This window comes from Hemibagrus wyckioides, linkage group LG10 (assembly GCF_019097595.1).
Source record: "Hemibagrus wyckioides isolate EC202008001 linkage group LG10, SWU_Hwy_1.0, whole genome shotgun sequence".
In the NCBI taxonomy this organism is placed as follows: Eukaryota; Metazoa; Chordata; class Actinopteri; order Siluriformes; family Bagridae; genus Hemibagrus; species Hemibagrus wyckioides.
In genome coordinates, this window is record NC_080719.1 from 24,911,585 (window position 1) to 24,932,091 (window position 20,507).

At 38.6% G+C, this 20,507-nt stretch overlaps 1 protein-coding gene across 3 annotated transcripts in view; it reads right to left on the reverse strand.

The window, feature by feature from the left end:
* The window catches only part of si:ch211-51h4.2 (uncharacterized), a 147,967-nt gene that overhangs the window by 91,318 nt on the left and 36,142 nt on the right, over positions 1-20,507 (reverse strand). For all 3 annotated transcript variants that reach the window (XM_058401581.1, XM_058401580.1, XM_058401582.1), the window contains exons 7-8: positions 16,124-16,189; positions 8,767-8,890 (exon numbers count right to left, since the gene is read on the reverse strand). In XM_058401581.1, coding sequence (XP_058257564.1) covers positions 8,767-8,890; positions 16,124-16,189 — 190 coding nt within the window. The remainder of the gene's footprint in view (positions 1-8,766; positions 8,891-16,123; positions 16,190-20,507) is intronic.

The window sequence follows — 20,507 nt, forward strand, 5'->3', positions numbered from 1 at the left end:
AAGCGTTTGGTTGCACAGGCTTGAAAGAGCTATTCTGTATTGCTTTATAAGCTTATTATTTTAATTATTATTATTATTATTATTATTATTATTTTCCCATAGAATTCCATTCAAAATTAGAAAATTCAAAATTGGTGGTTTATAACTCAACAAGCTTTTGAGTTACTTACACCAAATTTGGCCCGTTCCTTCAAGCTATTGGTTCAGATGAAGCTGTAAATAGGATGTTTGGTTTTCCCGTAGTGCACGATCGAATTTCCTAAACTTTCCCATAGACTTGCATTGACGGAATCTTACATGTGACGTATCAAAACGCTCGGCACAATGAGTAAAAGTAGGTTATGTGTATTTGGGTGACATATCTACTCACCTCGAAAAATTATTGGCACCATATTTGTCCACTCGCCTCCAAAAAGCATCAGAATACTTTATATTAGCGTTCTAATATTCTATTGTTTTTATAGCACTACCTTGTTCAGCCACCCATCAGAGCATTCATGAATGATCTGTCGGTGAGATGAACATCAGTGCCTGGATGCAGAGAGATCCTCCAAGGGATCGGATAAATTTAAAACCAAAATAGTCCAGGTCGTGGTTGTGAGGAAGGGGAAAGCACCTGACAAGTTCTGTCACAGAACTTACAGAGGAGGCATCAAGACCCCGTCAGTCACTGAGAATCCAATCAAGACCCTGGACAAGATCTTTGACTGCACCCTGAAGAATTCTGCAGCAGAACAGCGAGCTACAGTAGGCAAGAGAGCTGCTACTGTACAGAGACTTCACTGACACCAGAGTTTCCTCAGCAGACACTGAGGTGAGAACTGGGATGAAGTGGAGGGTGCAGAAGGCCATTAACCAGGCTGAGTCATGGCTGTGGCACAGATCTGTGGCGTCTAGACAGGCAGGGCTTGGGCTAGCACTCCAATACTGTGCTACAATAAAGCCTGAGGGAAGAAGACACATCAGATGATCTAAGAGTAGGTGTGAGCAGAGGAGGAATTTCACGCCTGCAGGATTGTAGGGTTGTGACAGCAGGATTGCATGGACCAGATGGGAGCAAGCAATGTACCACTAGTTCTCATGGATAGAGTTCTGGAAATGCCAAGTCACTCTGAATCAAGTTTTTGATTCTAGTTCCCTTCTGAAATGGAATCATAAACAAATAAATAGGTATGATATTCTTTGTTATTTACCAAGATATGCACCTCATACAGCCATATTTCACCTACATCTCTATCTTACCTTCATACCTCCAACAGTGAGTTTTTGCAATGGTCAGTAATGTACAGTTAATGTTTCCATCTGCACTGACTGTAGTGTTGGTACTAATTATTTTCACTGGTTCACTTTTTATACAATATAATACTGCACTATTACAGAGTGTACACTATATTGCCAAAAGTATTCGCTCACCTGCCTTGACTTGCATATGAACTTAAGTGACATCCCATTCCTAATCCATAGGGTTCAATATGACGTCGGTCCACCCTTTGCAGCTATAACAGCTTCAACTCTTCTGGGAAGGCTGTCCACAAGGTTTAGGAGTGTGTTTATGGGAATTTTTGACCATTCTTCCAGAAGTGCATTTGTGAGGTCACACACTGATGTTGGACGAGAAGGCCTGGCTCTCAGTCTCCGCTCTAATTCATCCCAAAGGTGTTCTATCGGGTTGAGGTCAGGACTCTGTGCAGGCCAGTCAAGTTCATCCACACCAGACTCTGTCATCCATGTCTTTATGGACCTTGCTTTGGTCACTGGTGCACAGTCATGTTGGAAGAGGAAGGGGCCAGCTCCAAACTGTTCCCACAAAGTTGGGAGCATGGAATTGTCCAAAATGTCTTGGTATGCTGAAGCATTCAGAGTTCCTTTCACTGGAACTAAGGGGCCAAGCCCAGCTCCTGAAAAACAACCCCACACCATAATCCCCCCTCCACCAAACTTTACACTTGGCACAATGCAGTCAGACAAGTACCGTTCTCCTGGCAACCGCCAAACCCAGACTCGTCCATCAGATTGCCAGATGGAGAAGCGCGATTCGTCACTCCAGAGAACGCGTCTCCACTGCTCTAGAGTCCAGTGGCGGCGTGCTTTACACCACTGCATCCGACACTTTGCATTGCACTTGGTGATGTATGGCTTGGATGCAGCTGCTCGGCCATGGAAACCCATTCCATGAAGCTCTCTGCGCACTGTTCTTGAGCTAATCTGAAGGCCACATGAAGTTTGGAGGTCTGTAGCGATTGACTCTGCAGAAAGTTGGTGACCTCTTCGCACTATGCGCCTCAGCATCCTCTGACCCCGCTCCGTCAGTTTACGTGGCCTACCACTTCGTGGCTGAGTTGCTGTCGTTCCCAAACACTTCCACGTTCTTATAATACAGCTGACAGTTGACTGTGGAATATTTAGGAGCGAGGAAATTTCACGACTGGATTTGTTGCACAGGTGGCATCCTATCACAGTTCCACGCTGGAATTCACTGAGCTCCTGAGAGCGACCCATTCTTTCACAAATGTTTGTAAAAACAGTCTGCATGCCTAGGTGCTTGATTTTATACACCTGTGGCCATGGAAGTGATTGGAACACCTGATTCTGATTATTTGGATGGGTGAGCGAATACTTTTGGCAATATAGTGTATATGCAATATACAATATAACATTATGACCACCTGCCTAATATTGTGTTGGTCCTCCTTTTGCCCTGACCCGTCCTGCACTGTGTATTCTGACACCTTTCTATCAGAACCAGCATTAACTTCTTCAGCAGTTTGAGCAACAGTAGCTCGTCTGTTGGATCGGATCACACGGGCCAGTCTTCTCTCCCCACGTGCATCAATGAGCCTCGGCTGTCCATGACCCTGTCTCCGGTTCACCACTGTTCCTTCCTTGGACCACTTTTGATAGATACTGACCACTGCAGACCGGGAACACCCCACAAGAGCTGCAGTTTTGGAGATGCTCTGATCCAGTGGTCTAGCCATCACAGTTTGGCCCTTCGTCAAACTCGCTCAAATCCTTACTCTTGTCCATTTTCCTGCTTCTAACATCAACTTTGATTCTGAGATTTTGGTTTTGACAAACGGTTGTACTTTTAGAGTGTACCATAAAGTTGATTACTTCCCAAACAAACACATCCCGCTGTTTGTTATTCCTATGTAAATTTTTGGGAACATCATTTCACAAGATGTTACAGGCATTCACTCTTTGCACTGTAGAAGGATCTTAGCTTTGTTTCTTGAACCTGAATCTATTAGTCACATGAGATCTGAAAGAGCTACAGAACAGGATCTGCTTCTACATTCAGACCAACATGATTATAGTCACACCACGGCTATAATACTTTATTGTATGTATTTTAATTCTGTTGTCATATAAATTCCTGTAGTTTGTTTTATCTGTAGTTTGTTTTAACCATGTTTACAGTACACCGGCATTCCATTCCACTGGAGGAATGCAAATCGACTTATTTGACATTTCCAATCAGTATAAAAAATGATTTATTTTATTGCCATATGATATAAAATTGGTCAGGACGCTGTCAGCTTTCAGTGGGAGACATAGATGCTTAAATGGGTCCGATATCATCACTTACTTTGAAGAAGGGGGAAAAAAACTTTTTTGTTTTTTTTTTTGGAACTTTTCTATGAAAATATTGTCTATATAAAGCTAGGTATAAACAGAACTATAAATTAAAACTAAAAACTACAATTTCTTAAAGCTCTGAGTGTCTATGTTCAGTTAATCCATTAAACACAACTGTGATGTGTGACATGACAAAGAAATTCCATTTTTGGCCTCTCGTAAAAGAGCTAAAATTTATAACTTACTTCTATTGCAAGAAATAGTTACATGTTTGTATATAGTCTATCTATGTATCAGGGCACACCATGCTGCATGAAAACCCACAGGCTCTGATAGTACTATACCACACACACACACACACACACACACACACACAGTAAAACAGTGCCATCTGCGTGAAGAGAAAAATGCACCATGCCACTTGCATCCTCTTCTCATCATCCCATATGTCAGAGGCCCTGTGACAGAGGCAAACTGATTAGAGGCAACAGAAATTCCCACTCAGCCAACACACCCAGTCAAAATAAAGTTAGACTGAGCACCTACAAAACTCGATGACACCCCACATCCATATCCACATCCACACACACACACATCCACACACATATACACATACACACACACACACACACACACAAACACAGACAATCCCCCCACCACCCCCTCAAGCATCCACTGTGCAAAAAACTCATGCATAATTCAACACAAAGAGATCGGCAACAGGCAAAACCTACGACGAAGAAACAAACCAATGTAGAGAAAACTACCAAGGACTTGAAATATACAGGCTAATGATGGTATGTTTCATATATATGATATATCGCTTCATTCGCTGTAGCTGCCCCATCTCGAAAAAACCATGCATCGTTTAATGACCGCCATTAACAGGCCAAGATATTGTCGTTGGCCTGAAATATGTCATGGTTGCATTTGAAACAAGGCCCATATGCATTTTAATGGTTCTATATTTCAGGTTATGATTCCCTCTCAGGAGTTTAAAGGGAGGCTCATCCAATCTGAACAATAAATCCCAGACTGGCAGTAATTAGGGAGCCAGCATCTGACATGCCTCCTTGCTGCCTCCCCCTTTTCGTAATTACTGTCGGCCTGCCTTTGAACTCATCTGCGTATCCTATTGCATCCTTGGCTTCCGTAAACTGTTTAACATCGCTGCTGACCCATAGAAAATCAAAGCAAGAGTAAGGCGTGGATGTCGACATATTCATGTTTGGCACACAGTGTTAATAGTTATCTCTTAACGGCTAATGTGGGATTCTGACTCAGATGTTGTAATACCATGTATCTACATAATTCACGGACACACGTATTTTACTAACGCAATGTGCTAAATGTTGTCAGCACTTTAGATTTCGGGAAATAATCCATGCTGAATGATTTGCATAATAATCTTTTTTAATTAACATACACTCTTCAAAGCATCAAAGATTTATTTTAAAATAATAATAATAAAAAAAAAAAACTGTCTTCAGTGGCAATCCGCTTTGATAAATGGATAAAAATATGACAATTGTAATAAAAATAAAATGCAAAAAATAAAAATAATAATAAAATAAAATAAAAAATTGCTGTGGTATAAAAGGTATAAAACACTTCTGTACCATCTATAGGAAAGGAATTGAATCCCAGCACACATCACACTTCGATAAATGGATAAAAACATGATGTTTATAATAAAACAAAAGGTAAATGATAAAATAATAATAATAATAATAATAATAATAATAATAATAATAATAATAATAATAATAATAATTAGTTACAAATTGGTATAAAAGGAATAAATCACTTCTGTACCATCTATAGGAAAGGAATTGACTCCCAGCACACATCATCCCACTGATGGTTATATTCCTCATACAAAAATGTTCCATTCTAATATTTTAAAGAAAATGTAAAATATTTACTGAACATTTCTGTAATGTAGTCCAGTGATTTCTGTCTATTTAAAATATCATTTAAATCCAGTCTACAGTTGCTTGCTGTTGGTATGGACTGCTTGCACATATTCTCATAATAACAAGCAAGAACTTTCCAATGGTCTATTTCAAAATGAGAAACATCCTGCACTGTGGGATGGCAATAAATTACAGCCACTTTAACTCTTCATTTGGAACCAATTACTTTATGGGTCACTGTTAGAAAAAATATGTCATCTGTGGTTAAATACCAGTGCTATTCACAGCATTAATATCCATGGGGTGGGGGTTTGCACAGGCAGTTCTTGATCCAGGAGGCATGATTGACAACGTGACACCGGAGGGGCTACCTGTGCTCCATAAAGCTCCAGCTCATAAATGATAACTGTTCAAATTATCGATAAGCATGAATGCTCTGGCTAACGACAATACATCAGAGAGTGTGATTGATGAGCTCAATTAAGCTGGCTGATGAGACAAAGCTGAAGATTTCTCTCTCAGGCTGTCTGGATGTCCCATAGCTGGAAGACCGGCATGATGAACGGCTTGAAGTGATCATATGGTGCATCTAAGCAGAACTGTAGTCTAGACTAGGGGTGCATGTTGAAGCTATCTATAGATTTAGTGAGAACAGCCCAAGCACCGGCAAAATAAACAACCCAAACTGTGCAGGAATCGAACAGCCAAAAAGGGCCTATAAATATGATATAACTGCAGAGCAACAGAGGACTTGCAGGCGACGTCTGTTTGTTTCATCACGTTGTTCAAGGAAGATAGCTGAACATCACTGATGGATGCTAATCAAAAATTATATATATATATATATATACATATATATCAGTGGACAACATTCTTTCTGTAATCATGGAAATTGTCATGAAACAGTGCCATGTGCAGTGCTGGAGCACTCCTACATAATGGTCAATAAATGAAAGAAGGAAAAGTGAATGCAAGCTTGTCAGATGTCTCTGTATTAAACTTAATGTATAATCATTCTCCACTATAATCCTGCAATATATGTCTTTCAGTGTAATAGCTGTGTTTTGATCATTGTGACAGTACATCTCAGACTGTGATGACTTAAAAAAAAGTTTCTTGGATTGGATTGGATAAATCCTGGGCCAGAAACCATTATTATTTCATAACTATAGTTCATTATTTCTGTAGTGCCACATCCTCCTCTTCAGTTCTGCCTATTAATTTCTGTCCTTCTTCATGGCTCTTGCACAGAATAATGAAGCGCCATATTTTACTGAGATAAATGAATGTGATTAGAATGCAGAAAGAATAGAATAACACAGCGTTTTTTTTTTTTTTTTTTAAACATAAACTAGATGAAAATGCATGTACTGATTAAGGAAACACCAGCTACTGTTAGTATTAGTAAAACACTGAAATGAATAGAACGGTCTGATGTTATAAATGTAGGCTACTGCTAAGTGCCAAAGCTAAACCTATGAATTCAATTAACACAGTTCAACTTGTCACATAAAGCATGGAGTATTCGACATAGAAATGATTTTATTGCCATTCTTTCACCTTTAATTAAGCAATGTGTTTCTTTTTAAATATTTAGTTTTCATTGGAAATCTATGTATGTACATATACTATATGTTTGTTATTCATGTGTTATAAGGAAACTGGAAACCCTGCTTTATACTGTGGTACCAAATGAAAAGAAACACAGAGGGCAAAAGTCATTATCAAAGACAACTCTCATTTTAATCATGGACTATTTACCCTCTTCCCATCAGGACGCTGCTACCGGTGCCTCAGTGCCCGCACACACAGACTGAGGAATAGCTTCTTCACTATAGCCACTTCTACACTGAACACATTACACAATAAACCTGTAAACCAATAAATCTGTTTATTTACTCACTTTTACAACAAACTGTATCCACTAAGCATCTTTACACAACACATAACTTATAATACAATCTTGCACTACTCTATATTTCATTCCTACTCTCTAAATATATATATTTATGTATACACATTTATATATACACGGGGCGGTGGTGGCTCAAGCCGTTGACCAGAAGATCAGGGGTTCAAGCACCAGCACCGCCAAGTTGCCACTGTTGGGCCCTTGAGCAAGGCCCTTAACCCTCTCTGCTCCAGGGGCACTGTATCATGGCTGACCCTGCGCTCTGACCCCAACCTCCAAGGCTGGGATATGCGAACAAAGAATTTCACTGTGCTGTAATGTATATGTGACAAATAAAGGCTATTTCTATTTCATTAAAGAAAGAAAAACCCACAATGGTCGCTAAAAAAACTGACAAAAAAGTAATAATAAATAAATATTTACTGAAAATTGGCTAACGCACAACCTTTTGTAGTGATCACTGCAATCAAGTGACTTCTGTAACTCTCACCTGTCCACAGGTATTTTGGACCACTCCTCCAGCTGTCTCAGGTTTGAAGAGTGTCTTCTCCAGACTGCAGGTTTCAGCTCTTTCCACAATAGTATGTTCAATAGGATTAAGATCAGGGCTCATATCGAAGATCACTTTAGTATAGTCCAATGTTTTGTTCTTGGGTGTGTTTTGGGTCCTGTTGGAGGACCCATGACCAGCCACTGAGACTGCACCCCTGTACATAAATCTTCTACTCCCCCTGTAAACATCACTGCCATAGCTGTATATCTTTCTTAATTTATTATAAATATTCCACTTATGGACTAACTGCATTTCATTGGCTTTGTACATGTACAATAAAGTCGAATCTAATCTATTCTACAACTGAGGTCCACCACTTGACTGAAAAACAAACAAACAAACAAACAAAAAACAATCAGTTGTACACTGTATTCCTAGCTGAACTAACTCCCACACTAGCTCCTCTTCGATCCTGATCTATTAGTGCTTACTTGTGTCTCTTTACAAAGTCTCTTTACAAAGGTTCTGCCAAATATTCTGTTTTTAAACCCCAAATGTCTGATACACTGCTCCAGCCGACATACAATACACACTCAGATACAGTACAGTTCCTTTACATTGATGGTAGAATTCAAGGTGGATGTGGATTCAAGGTGGATTCTTCATGTACCTTCAGTAAACTGTAACTGGAGCTATACAGTAGGTGAACATCTTAAAATAACCAACGAATGCAGCTACAAATGACGTGCAAATCGAGACAAAAAAATATGATGAACCATGAAAGTGCAAGATGAAAACCGCCAGTACGAGCAGCAGACAGAAATACAGTGCAATCCAGAGTCAAGGTGCTAATTATGTATACTTACAGTGATAATCAACAGGATGCCTTTAAGGAGAGTGAGCAGTGATGTGATTGGCTGGATGATGACCTGCGCCAGGAGAATACCAAACGAGAGCGTCCATGTAAATGCAGGGATAACGTAGACGTGACTGCAAAGTACAAAACAGGCTGGCAGTTACACAACGTTCTCTTTTCCACCCACATGGTGGCTTTAAATAACAACAGGTCACAAGCAACATTATCTGAAAATTTACGACATTTATTGTGATGATTTAAACAGGAAGAGATATGCTTAAGCAGAACGTAACGGAGTAAGTATCATGTCTATGCTCTTTGATTTTGGATAATTTAGAGCTCACGCTGTTCCTGAAGCAAAACATTGCATCACACACACACACACACACATGCACGCACACACATACACACTAATTAAACTACATTTTAATAAAACAGGACAGAAATGTAGAGCAACTCAGAAGCATAAATACAATACAGACAAGAGAAGATCTTAAAACCCCAAATCGATAAGTCAATCATATCCTACAGCTAGATATAAAACTCAGAAATGCGTTCCAGACTGTAAATAAAGTTCCTGTGATAGGGAAGAAAAAAAAAATCAATTTAGTTGGCTCAATTTCAAATCACTCCCTTCTTTTTTTTCCTCATGACCTGTTTTAGAGCAAGCATTTGCCTACGGTGCGATCTTAATAAACCATTCAAGCATTTAAGTCAGATGCAGCCAAGCCTGTGTGAACAATATCCAGGTTAAGTGTTTACTGGGATGGAACAAAATAAATTACCTTTCCACAGTGATAAGTGCAATTATGGGGGGAAAGAGGGTTTGGAGATGGGGGGGTCCACTGAGTAAAGAATCTGAGGTATCCGGATTGACATTGAGCATCTGACCGAGTGCTTGTGTTCTAGTATTAGCTTCAGATCTCTTCATATTTGCCAAGTGTGTTTATATTCTTAAGCCATCAGCATCCATAATGTCTGCCTACATTCTGGCCATTATTGGATTCCATTACATTAAAGATGGGTAGAGAGATTGTATACGTGTGTGTGTGTGTGTGTGTTTCAATGAAATTATACATACATTTCCTATAGTGCATTTTACTCTGATCATTATTTCTCCATCAGCTTGCATTCACACAATGATTTATTGCACTGTATTACAGTAGAACAGTGCACAGCCAATTTGTATCTGATCTGAAGGAATCCAATAATGTAAAATAATCAGCAACAGTGTTGTGTGATGCAACCTGAAGCAAAGCACAAATAACATTACTACCTTAAATCTGATTACTTTTCTATCCCTGAAGTGCTTTATTCCGCTTATACCTTAGCAACCTGGCGATCATCATCCATTCATCTGCCCATCCATCCATCCATCTGTCCATCCATCTGTCCACCCATGGGACATCCATTCGACATCCATTCGACATCCATGGGGCATGGGACATCCACCCACCCATCCATCCACTCACACACCCACCCACCCATCCATCCATCCATCCGTCTGTACTTCCATCCACCCATCTATCCATCCGTCTGTCCCCCCATCTGTATGTCCATCCACTTGTACGTCCAAGCCCATCCATCCATCCATCCATTCTGCACCACTTATGCTACACGGAGTGTGGGGAATCTGGATCCTATCCCAGGGGACTCAGGGCATAAGGTAAGTGATACCCTGGACAGAATGCCTACCCACCACAGGGCACAATCACACACTGGACTATTAATAGAAGCCAGTCAGCCTACCACACTAGTCTTTCAAATGGAGGGAAGGAAACCAGTGTACTTGGAGGAAACCCTGAAAGCACTAGGATAACATGCAAACACTGTGAAAATAGGGCACTATTCATTTAATGTTCTGTTATCAATTACATTATAAAAGCTGTGCCTTCACTGCTCTCTTTTTTCTTTAGGATTAACATCAATAAGACAAAATAACAACACAAAAAGCAGATTTTTCTTGCTACATAAATCTACTTATTATCAGGCTTAGATTATGTGGCAGGTCTTACCATACAGTCGATGTAAATAAGTTGTTATTATAGAAATAATAAATAGCAAATTAAAAGCATTAGTATGAGCACAGCAATATAAACCTATACTGGCAAAACTGTGCTGTTCTGACAAATCAGATCAGATGTACTGTGGTATAAAATGAAAATAATAAATAAGCATTTTCAGTATGTTGGATATTCTAATATTACAGCCAAAAAATACAATGATTTAAGGTTAAAAGGTTAACCATGGGTTTTAGCCAGCGGTAGTTTAGGTATGATACTGGAATTTTAGCTTAGTAACATAGGCTACTTTGGACAGACTGTTCTTAGGGGTGCAGTGGGCCATCAGACACAATTATATTGGTCTAAAGTAAGAATTTTGCTACATCACTGGTTTTAAATATTATGTGCTGGCTTTCAAATGCAACTGATTCAATAACATTACATATGCAATAAACCTAGACACCAGACATAATATAACCGCAGTATAATGGGTCAATTAGCAGCCAGCAAATAAGCCATAGCATTATTGTTCTCCTAATGATCACAATTTACAATAAGAGCTCAGTAGAACTTGCAAATATTATTTGATATGAATAAAGCAATTGTCAGCACATAGATATAATACTCTCCAGTTAAACAGATCACCTAAAGGTTTATGGTGTTTGACATTATTGATGTGGCTGAGAGGATGGATTAATGCTGGTGGATCGAGCCTCTTGGTTGCCATGACCAGTCTCTATTGAGCTGAACTATTCAGCGAATGGAATCTGAAAACAGCTGCCATTAAAGCTTCATGTTAAATTGATGATGCCTCACCGGTGGAAACCCTGACAGGCTCAACTACAGCTCCAAACAAAACCATCCATAAATAAACAGTTCCTGAATACACATAATTAACTGACACCTCATTGATTACATTGATTCTGCCCTTTGCCTTTTAATAAATTCTGCTTCAATACAACCAGCTCTGTTTTTTCTTTTTTTTTTTACCAGCTTGCCTCCTTTATGACCCCTAATGCTCTGAATATCACCAGGAGAATATCAAGCTGCTAATCAATGCGCCTCATGTAAACATTTTCACATCCTTTTATGCCTTCATTAGTGCATTTGCTTAGCAGGATTTGGCACTAATGACCCCCAGTGGACCTGTAAAATGGGCTTTGAGGACTCTGGAACTGCAGGCTGCTAGTGAAAAGGGAGGAAGAAAAAAAAAAGGGAAGGACTGATAGAAGAGAAAGGAAGAAGGGAATAGAGAGCAGAATGATGTTGTTTGAGCAGTGATGTGCACATTATTTATAAAACCTGGCACTGCTGGTGCAAATAGGGTTGAATATGGAACAGTGGATGGTCAGTGGTTATGGCTCTTTGTTAGTAACAGGAAGCTTTAAGTTCTTTTTAATCCTCAGCTTCGTAGTAGTGGTGGATTTTACTGAACATGTGAGTGGCTTTGGATTAAAGAGTAAAAAGAGTAACTCAATAAACTGAATGTAAAATACTAGGAACAGTATTTTAGGGATTTTACACATTTTCTGATTTGTTCAGGACAATATCCTTAATGTGTGTGTGTGTGTTTTTGCAAGCTTTTTGTTTTTTTCCAAGGAATAATGTTTTGTTTATTAATATATATGTATTACATTTTATTTATTTAAAACATTAGTTCCTGTTATCACTTATAACAGCTATAAACTTTCCCTAACATCACCTCATGTATTCTCTCTTTTAAAATGAATCAAAAAATGTTAAAGATGGTAATGTTAAATATCAATGTTAAAATTATATCAGATGTTTTTCTTGCTTAAACATTTCTTAGAATTCTTTTATTATTAATTCAGTTCCATTAAATTAATTCGTATAGCACTTTTAACAATGCCTCAAAATTGTCTCAAAGCAGCTTTATGGAAGTATAGAAACATAAAAAATGATAAAGTTTAAAGTTAAGTTGCTGTTTATCTCTAACATTTATCCCTAATGAGAAGCCTGAGGTGACGGTGGTGAGTGAAACCTTCCTGAGATGATCTGGGCAAAGGCAAAGATTGAGTCAAGCAGTTCTGAGTGCTGAAAAGCTTCAGTCTGAGTTATCACATGCCTGGAGTCGAAAGAAATCAGCCCCAGACCCACTTCTGTATATTATTCCATTGAACTGGTATATTATACTATATAAACCGATCTGCCATAACATTGTGAGCAATGAATAAAATTGATGATCTCCTCATCATGGCACCTGTTAGTGGGTGGGATATATTAGGCAGCAAGTCAACATTTTGTCCTCAAAGTTGATGTTAGAAGCAGGAAAAATGGACAAGCGTAAGGATTTGACGAAGGGCCAAATTGTGATGGCTAGACCACTGGATCAGAGCACCTCCAAAATCTATCAAAAGTATCCTTTAAGTCCAGTAAGTTGCGAGGTGGAGCCCATGGAGGATCTGCTGCTAACATATTCGTGCCAGATACTAGATATCTAGTGGAGTCCATGCCTCAATGGGTCAGGGCTGTTTTAGCAGCAAAAGTGGGACCAACCCAATAATAGGCAGGTGGTCATAATGTTATGCCTGATCGGTGTATTCATACTATATATTTCCAGGCTAAACATATGCACACTGTTTTTTACATTGGTAGTGCTACTGAAAATGGTTTTTACAAAAAAACAAAATTTTTCTATCCCTGTTCAGACCAGCTGCAACTTCATATTAGAGATTTAGCTAAGATGTGGAGCTTACTACATGTAGAAAAAAAAAACGAGCAGGTTGCAATTACAGCCACTCATTAATTGAATTATGAGACCGTATGCTACTCTTGGAAAGGGCTCCAGAGTCGATTTATTCAATTTCCCTGTTTACGCTTTAGAGTCCCAGGCTGCATATTGATGTGCACATAGAATTTGGCACCTCACCATTCAGCGCCTAAGTACCGTCTGACACACCAACTTTGATAAAATATGACCACAACCAAACTCGCATAACCTTTCACAGATGTTTCATAATGATTCAACAAGGGAGAAAATATTTGTCTGACCCCTGTTATTGCTGCAAATATATTTCAGGTTTGGTAAGCAAGCTTGAAAAAAAAAATCCTTCATTCAGAAAGCTGAAAAATATAAAAAATCTAACTTTTAAAGATATAATGATAAAAAATGCCCACATTTAAGTTACGAGACTATATCCTGTAGGCAAGATATAATGAGTAAAAAAAACATTAGTGCTATCAAATATGCAACTGCTTTTTCTCTTACTGAGCACATTTCTTGATATACGCCTAGCAGAATGCAAAAGCTAAGGGGTTCAAATAGATTTTTAGAGGGTAAACAAAAGCATCTGTGCATCTTCTTATATCAAGAAAATTAAAGATAAAAATAAATTCTTGAGAGTAGCATAAAGTACTTTTCAGTTACAATTTATTTTTAATACAGTGCCAAATAGAATTAATGCAGATTTGAACTTTTACATCCCATTATCTCCAGTGTGCTAGACATTTTGGCATAAATCAGCTGTAACACTGACTCTGTGTGCTCACATATCCATTATGGCAGAATTTTAATAAAAGAGGTACTCTGGTGTATTCTGAGAGCTCGCTCTGAAAATGGTCTGGGTCAGAATCAATTATGCTTGTCCCTCTCATCCCCTGGGGATGTGTGTATAACTTTACAAGGACGTTTTGCAGCCAAATGAACACTAAATCACATTAATGCTGCATCAAAGCAAAGCACAAGCTGAATGATGATTTGATCACTGAAGAAAGTGTGCATGCAATATATTCAGGACAAATTAGCTGACAAAGTCCAGAACACCTGGAAGAGTTCAATCTGCTCAGGCGTGTTTAATTTCTTGAAATTAGATGAAAAACGACGGAGAGAAGTGTAATGCGAAACAGGGCTGTACCTCGATATTGTTTTTAACATGTTCTTGTCTATCTGCAGTAAGGTTTTATAATTTATCTTGCATATTACAGGGTTTCTATGAGAGCATTTCAGGCTTTGTGAACTTATTTCACCATACCAAAGTCAACATCTCTCCACTGTACAAGGACATGGAAAACGATTATGCACAACAGAGATAGCTAGATGTTTATTTGATTTTAATTATTTATTCAGGATTTGTAGCGGTTAGCATTAGTAATGGAGTTACTGCCCAGTTCTCCTTAGAGGGCCAACTGATCAAGACAACTTGACTATAGACTTCTTCAGGATTATATACTGTATGTAATTAGGAATAATGGATTTAGCCGGTTTTAGAGCCTGGTTTATCTGGTGTTAGGCTGGTCAACTTCACTGGCTAGTTTGCCACCCAAGCTAAAAGTCGTTAGTTGTTCAAGCTTGACCTGCTAAAGCCTGCTTGATCAACACTTTGATCAACCCAACCCGATAAAACCAGATAAAACCCGATAGCCTGTAGTGTGTTGAAAAAACCAAACTAGCCTGATTGGCTGCCCAGTTCAACCAGAATCAACCTCACAATCTATAAGCAATCTTACCAACTGCAATCAACCTGGCTAGCTAAAACCAGCCAGGCAAAAAAACACTCTGTCCAGCAAGATGCAGCTCAACTAAGCTGGAAAGTGTCTAAAACTGCTCTAAAAGCATCAAATCAGACCAGCTTGATCAGCAGGGGGTAATTACAATCTGAAACAAGCTAACTGTCCCAGGTTTTCTAGGAAGCTAGCTAATTCCCTTGCTAACTTGTAGCATAGTAATAAGTTACATACTATGTCCAGATAATTGTATAGAGTTACAAACAAAATACATTGTACAAAAAAAACTGCTTCAGCTACATTACTGGGTAAGTGAACAAGTTTAGAATGCACTATTAATGGTATTTAACATCATGAATCTCCAGCTTGCGCTGCGGGCCGAGCTGCACGGTGCGTACAGCAGCCTGCAGCACTACAGTCGTCAATTCACTTTTGTTCTGTATTTGCATTGTTTTGTTTACGTAGCCATATACGTTTTGTTTAGATTCATATCCTGTCTCTATCCCTGTTTAATTATTGCTTATTTTTCTCATGTGTCTTAATAAATCTCACTTGATTTCAGTTTAGTTCTTGATGTGTGTACCTACTGTATATAAAACACTGTTTGCGTTATTTTATTTGTGAAGAATACAGTCCGTTCTCTCGAGTCAGCAACGTTACTAAACCTTTTGTTTCTTGCAACCAAGCCTGTTTTTGATACCTTTTTTTTTTTTACTTTGCCAGGTTTTCGAGTACAGCCTGTTTTGTAAGCCTGTCTTTGCCTTTGGACATTCCCTATTGGATTTATCTTTGTTGGACTTAATAAATCAGAAAGCCCACCTGTCCTTTCTGCCTGCCTCTGTTCCTGCAATATTTCAAAGAAAGTTCAATCACATAATACAGTATGGATTTTGATCTTACCTGGTATGAAAAAGTGCAGCATATGCTTCACTACCTGCCAAAACATAACTGATTCCAATAGATACACTGCAAAAAAAACAGAAACAACTGATCAGAAATATTTTAAAAAACAATCAAGCAAATGTTAAAGATTAGACTACACAGCCGATATGAAGATCTGACATGGTTATGGTATTAAAATAACACACACATAGTCATTTTTCCTGAAAGTCATACAAAGCAATTACCCATTACATCAGCTTAACACTGCCACAAAGTGTGCTTTTATGAGTTAGAGAATTGAAATATCTTCACACCATCATCTTTAAAGGTCATTCATCTTCATGCTTTTTCCTGGTCATACAGGAGCTTGTCCCAGGTACTCTGGTCATGAGATTGGAATACACATTGGTTGGAATGTTGGTCTGTCACAGGGCACCATGCTCACACATTCACACACTGAGTGCAAACAAGTGGAGATCCACATAGACACACGTTGAACATCCACAGAAACTCAACAAAGATCAAACCGGGAATGCTGGAGTTCTGAAGTGGCACCACTATACACTGCGCCATGATTTTTTTTAAAGATACCAGGATCCAGCAAAAATGTCTACCTGTGAAAGTCGGCTGTTTTGACTTCCTAATAATGATGAAAAGTACCAGACTCCTCAGTGAAAGCTAGATGTCTCATTTGTGATCATAGATTGGACAGATTAGATAGAAACAGAATAATAAGCAATCAGAATAAATGAAAATTGATTAATTAAAATCTTGTGCTGGCTATTGTCCAGTTAAAATGCTGTATTTGCATTGTGTAATACTGTATTATTGTGTAATAATCTGTGTCAGGAGCTACTGGGACAGTTTCCTACTGGGCCACCAGAGGGAGTGCTGGCAGGCGTTTCACCATAACCATAGCTTTGTGTTTGTGTTGTCCCCACATGTGTTGTGCCACGCCCTTCCTGTTGTTCCACTCTCCTGCCGTATCACCTGTTCCCCATGTTTTGTCCTATATATACCAGCCCTTTTGTATCTGTCTGTCAGTCATTGTTTTTTGTTTGCCGTTCGGTCAGACACCATGATCACGGCTTCCACGGCGGTCCGGGTTCGATCCCAGCTTCATACACTGTCTCTTGAATGTTACACCCTGACAGACCACAACAGTGCAATGCATAAAATCATGCAGATACAGGTCAAGGTCTTCAGAACTAATGTTCAAATCAAATGTCAGAAGGGAAAAAAGGAATCTCATTGACTTTCATCTTGGCAGGGTTTTGGTGCCAGCTGAGTTTAGAATATTCCAGAAACTGCTGATCTGGCACAATACACTCTACAGAGTTTACAGAGAATGTTGATGAGAGAGTTCAGAGGACAACAGGTAGACTGGTTCAAGCTGACAAGAAGGCTTCACTTGTTACAAAAAAAAAGCATCTCAGAATGCACAACACACTGAAGCTCGAGGCAGATGGACAGTAGAAGGCCACATCACGTTCCACTCCCATTGGCCAAGAACAAAAATTTTGACTACAGTAAGCACAGACTCGATGAAACTGGACATTGTCTTTTAAATTCTCATCCTGAACATTGTCTGAAGCTCTTGACCTGTGTCTACATGATTTTATTCACTGCCACATGATTGGCTGATTGATTGAATAATTGCATGAATAAGCAGGTGTACAGATGTTCCAAATAAAATGTTCTTTATTTCATTCATCATGCTATTTTCATTTGTTTGTATGTGATATTTCCCTCCAGTTTCTGCAGCATGGCCATAAAGATTCTTGGTTTTGTTTTACTTGTCTGAATGCGACATCTTCGAGCAGAGCTGAACCATTAAATCGCATCTAATTGTGCATTGAATATGACACTTGAGTGCTATTAACACATCCGTGGTGTCCTTAGAGCTCCTCTACATCTTACATTTTAGACTCCACAAAGCTTCAAATGTTTTTTTTTTCCTGGCATGCTTACATTCACATCAATAAATTAGCTGAACGGTACAGTGCTCTGCACTTAGATAAGAAAAATAGACACAATCTATCAGCTCAATGGATCATGGCCAGATTTTGGTAAGAATGAGGGTTTATAGGCTTTAAAATCAGAAACATGAGCACTTGTTATACTTATTTCACACTATAAACAATGGCAGTTTTTTACCTTTTTTAAAATGTTGATGAGTTTACTGCCCGAAACTCACTAAACAAACCGTGGAATATTGAAATAAAGCTGTTGGTTTTGGCCCCGGTGACATTTCATGTGTAAATAAAGCTCCGTTTCCTGCCACTCTTAAGGGCAAGACATGGATTAAAAACCTACTTAGCACTCAGATCTCAGGAGGCCTTGATCTTCTTCTCTTGCCTCATTGCAGAATCAGCGCAGCTCCATCTTTGTGCTTTCATTAACCTTTTTGTTGATTAAGATAAAAGAAGAACATCCCTAGGCTGAAACCTCTCTCTCCTTATCTGAAGGTGGGGGATGATGTTGGCATTTTAGTTTTTCTTCTTTTTGTGTGTTTATTTTCAGGAAAACATGCCGTAAAGCACAAAGAGCTCAAGACTATATATATATATATATATATATAAGAATATTGTTATTACAGATTTCATTCTTTATTTTTCCCCCAGAAATGCTAACTAGAATAGAATACTAGAATACTAGAATGATTAATTATTATAATCAAAATGATTTGTCAAGAACTTGGAATAAACGTGTTGTAGTATTTTTGTCTATGGGATACAAGAGCAATGGCTAAAACATGGTTTCAATATAAGGCACTTAAGTCCCCTGTATTTGTGAACAGTAAATAAACAATATATCTAGAATCCTCATTTTTAAAACAGAGCTGAAGATGTTGAGGTTCTCTTTGGGAGTGTCACGGTTGGACAGGATTAGGAACGAGGACATCAGAGGGACGGCTCATGTTGGACATTTGGGGGACAAAGTTAGGGAGGACAGATTAAGATGGTTTGGACATGTCCAGAGGAGGGAGAGTGAGTATATTGGTAGGAGAATGTTGGACATGGAGCTGCCAGGCAGGAGGCAAAGAGGAAGGCCAAAGAGGAGGAATATGGATGTAATAAATGAGGATATGAAGCTAGTGGGTGTAAGTGTTGAGGATGCAGAAGATAGGGATAGGTGGAGAGAGATGATTCGCTGTGGAGACCCCTGAAGGGAAAAGACCAAAGAAGAAGCAGAAAGAGAGACTGGTCATTTACTGCAGCCTTAATATCCCAGAATTTTATCATATATATAAATTGTGGAAATTTGCTGTCCACCAATAGAAGACAAAATAAAACTGTTATTTTATTGAATTTCCTTATTTGCGCTTTATTATCTCAAAATGATGAGAAATCTTCTCAAGTTTAAGAATTACTGCTGTAAAGATTTTTTTTAAAGGTTTTTTAAGTTCTCCTCACATTTTCGCCTCTAATATTATAATTATATTCCAAAACTGCCTTCAAGCAATGCTTTTTAAAAAAATATTTTATAAACAGAACACATGCTCATGTGAAAAACATCACTTTAATTTAATTTCTTAGACACAGCATGCATCCAATTATTCTGCCTTATAGTTAAGGCGCATTTACGCATACATGTGACAAGTTCCTTTTTTTTTTTCCAAGAAAAAGTTATCGCACATAAAAATCCCCTCATTTTAAAATCATTCGCAGCTCCTACTTTGATGTTATTTTCACAATTATTCTTTATAAAGGATCTGCTACACACACTCAGTATGCACACGCTCAATTTATCAAACTGCAGCAAATTAGGCTTTTTATTACTAAAATTCGGCCTGGACGTGGTCTGCGTGTCTCGATCATGCCATCACTTGTGCTGGGAAAAAATAAAAAAAGAGCATGAAAATTGGATACATGAAGAGTAATCGGAGTGCTGCATATGGCTTGCAGCAGTTCCCTATAAACTATAAAAGAACTTTAATTACTGTTGTGTTATGCAACGGTGGGCAATAAGGTGTTTTACTATCGAAAGCCAATATGGCTTATGATTGAAATTCTATTTTAGGAAACAGTAAAGACGCTTTTATAACTTACAATCGCAGGGAGGAGATCGCTCCGTAGAGCATGGTTAAAGAACTTTTAAAGGCATCGTGCGTACAATGAAGTCTAAGCAGTTAAATATAGAATCATGAGACGAGCGCTGAAAAGAGAAGAACCATCCGTAAGCCAAAGTCAAGACAGAAATATACCGTTCCAGAGAACCATAATGTCCAACGATTTTCTCATGACACTTTTCTCTGAAATTGGAGAATCAATCATTGCTCTGCTCAAAATTGCACAAAACCAGTATGAAATTGGTCCAAAGTGGCTGATCACTGAACTTGTTGACACTGATTTGATAAAAAAAAAATATGATTACACATCTGATTGTTGACCTTGACGCT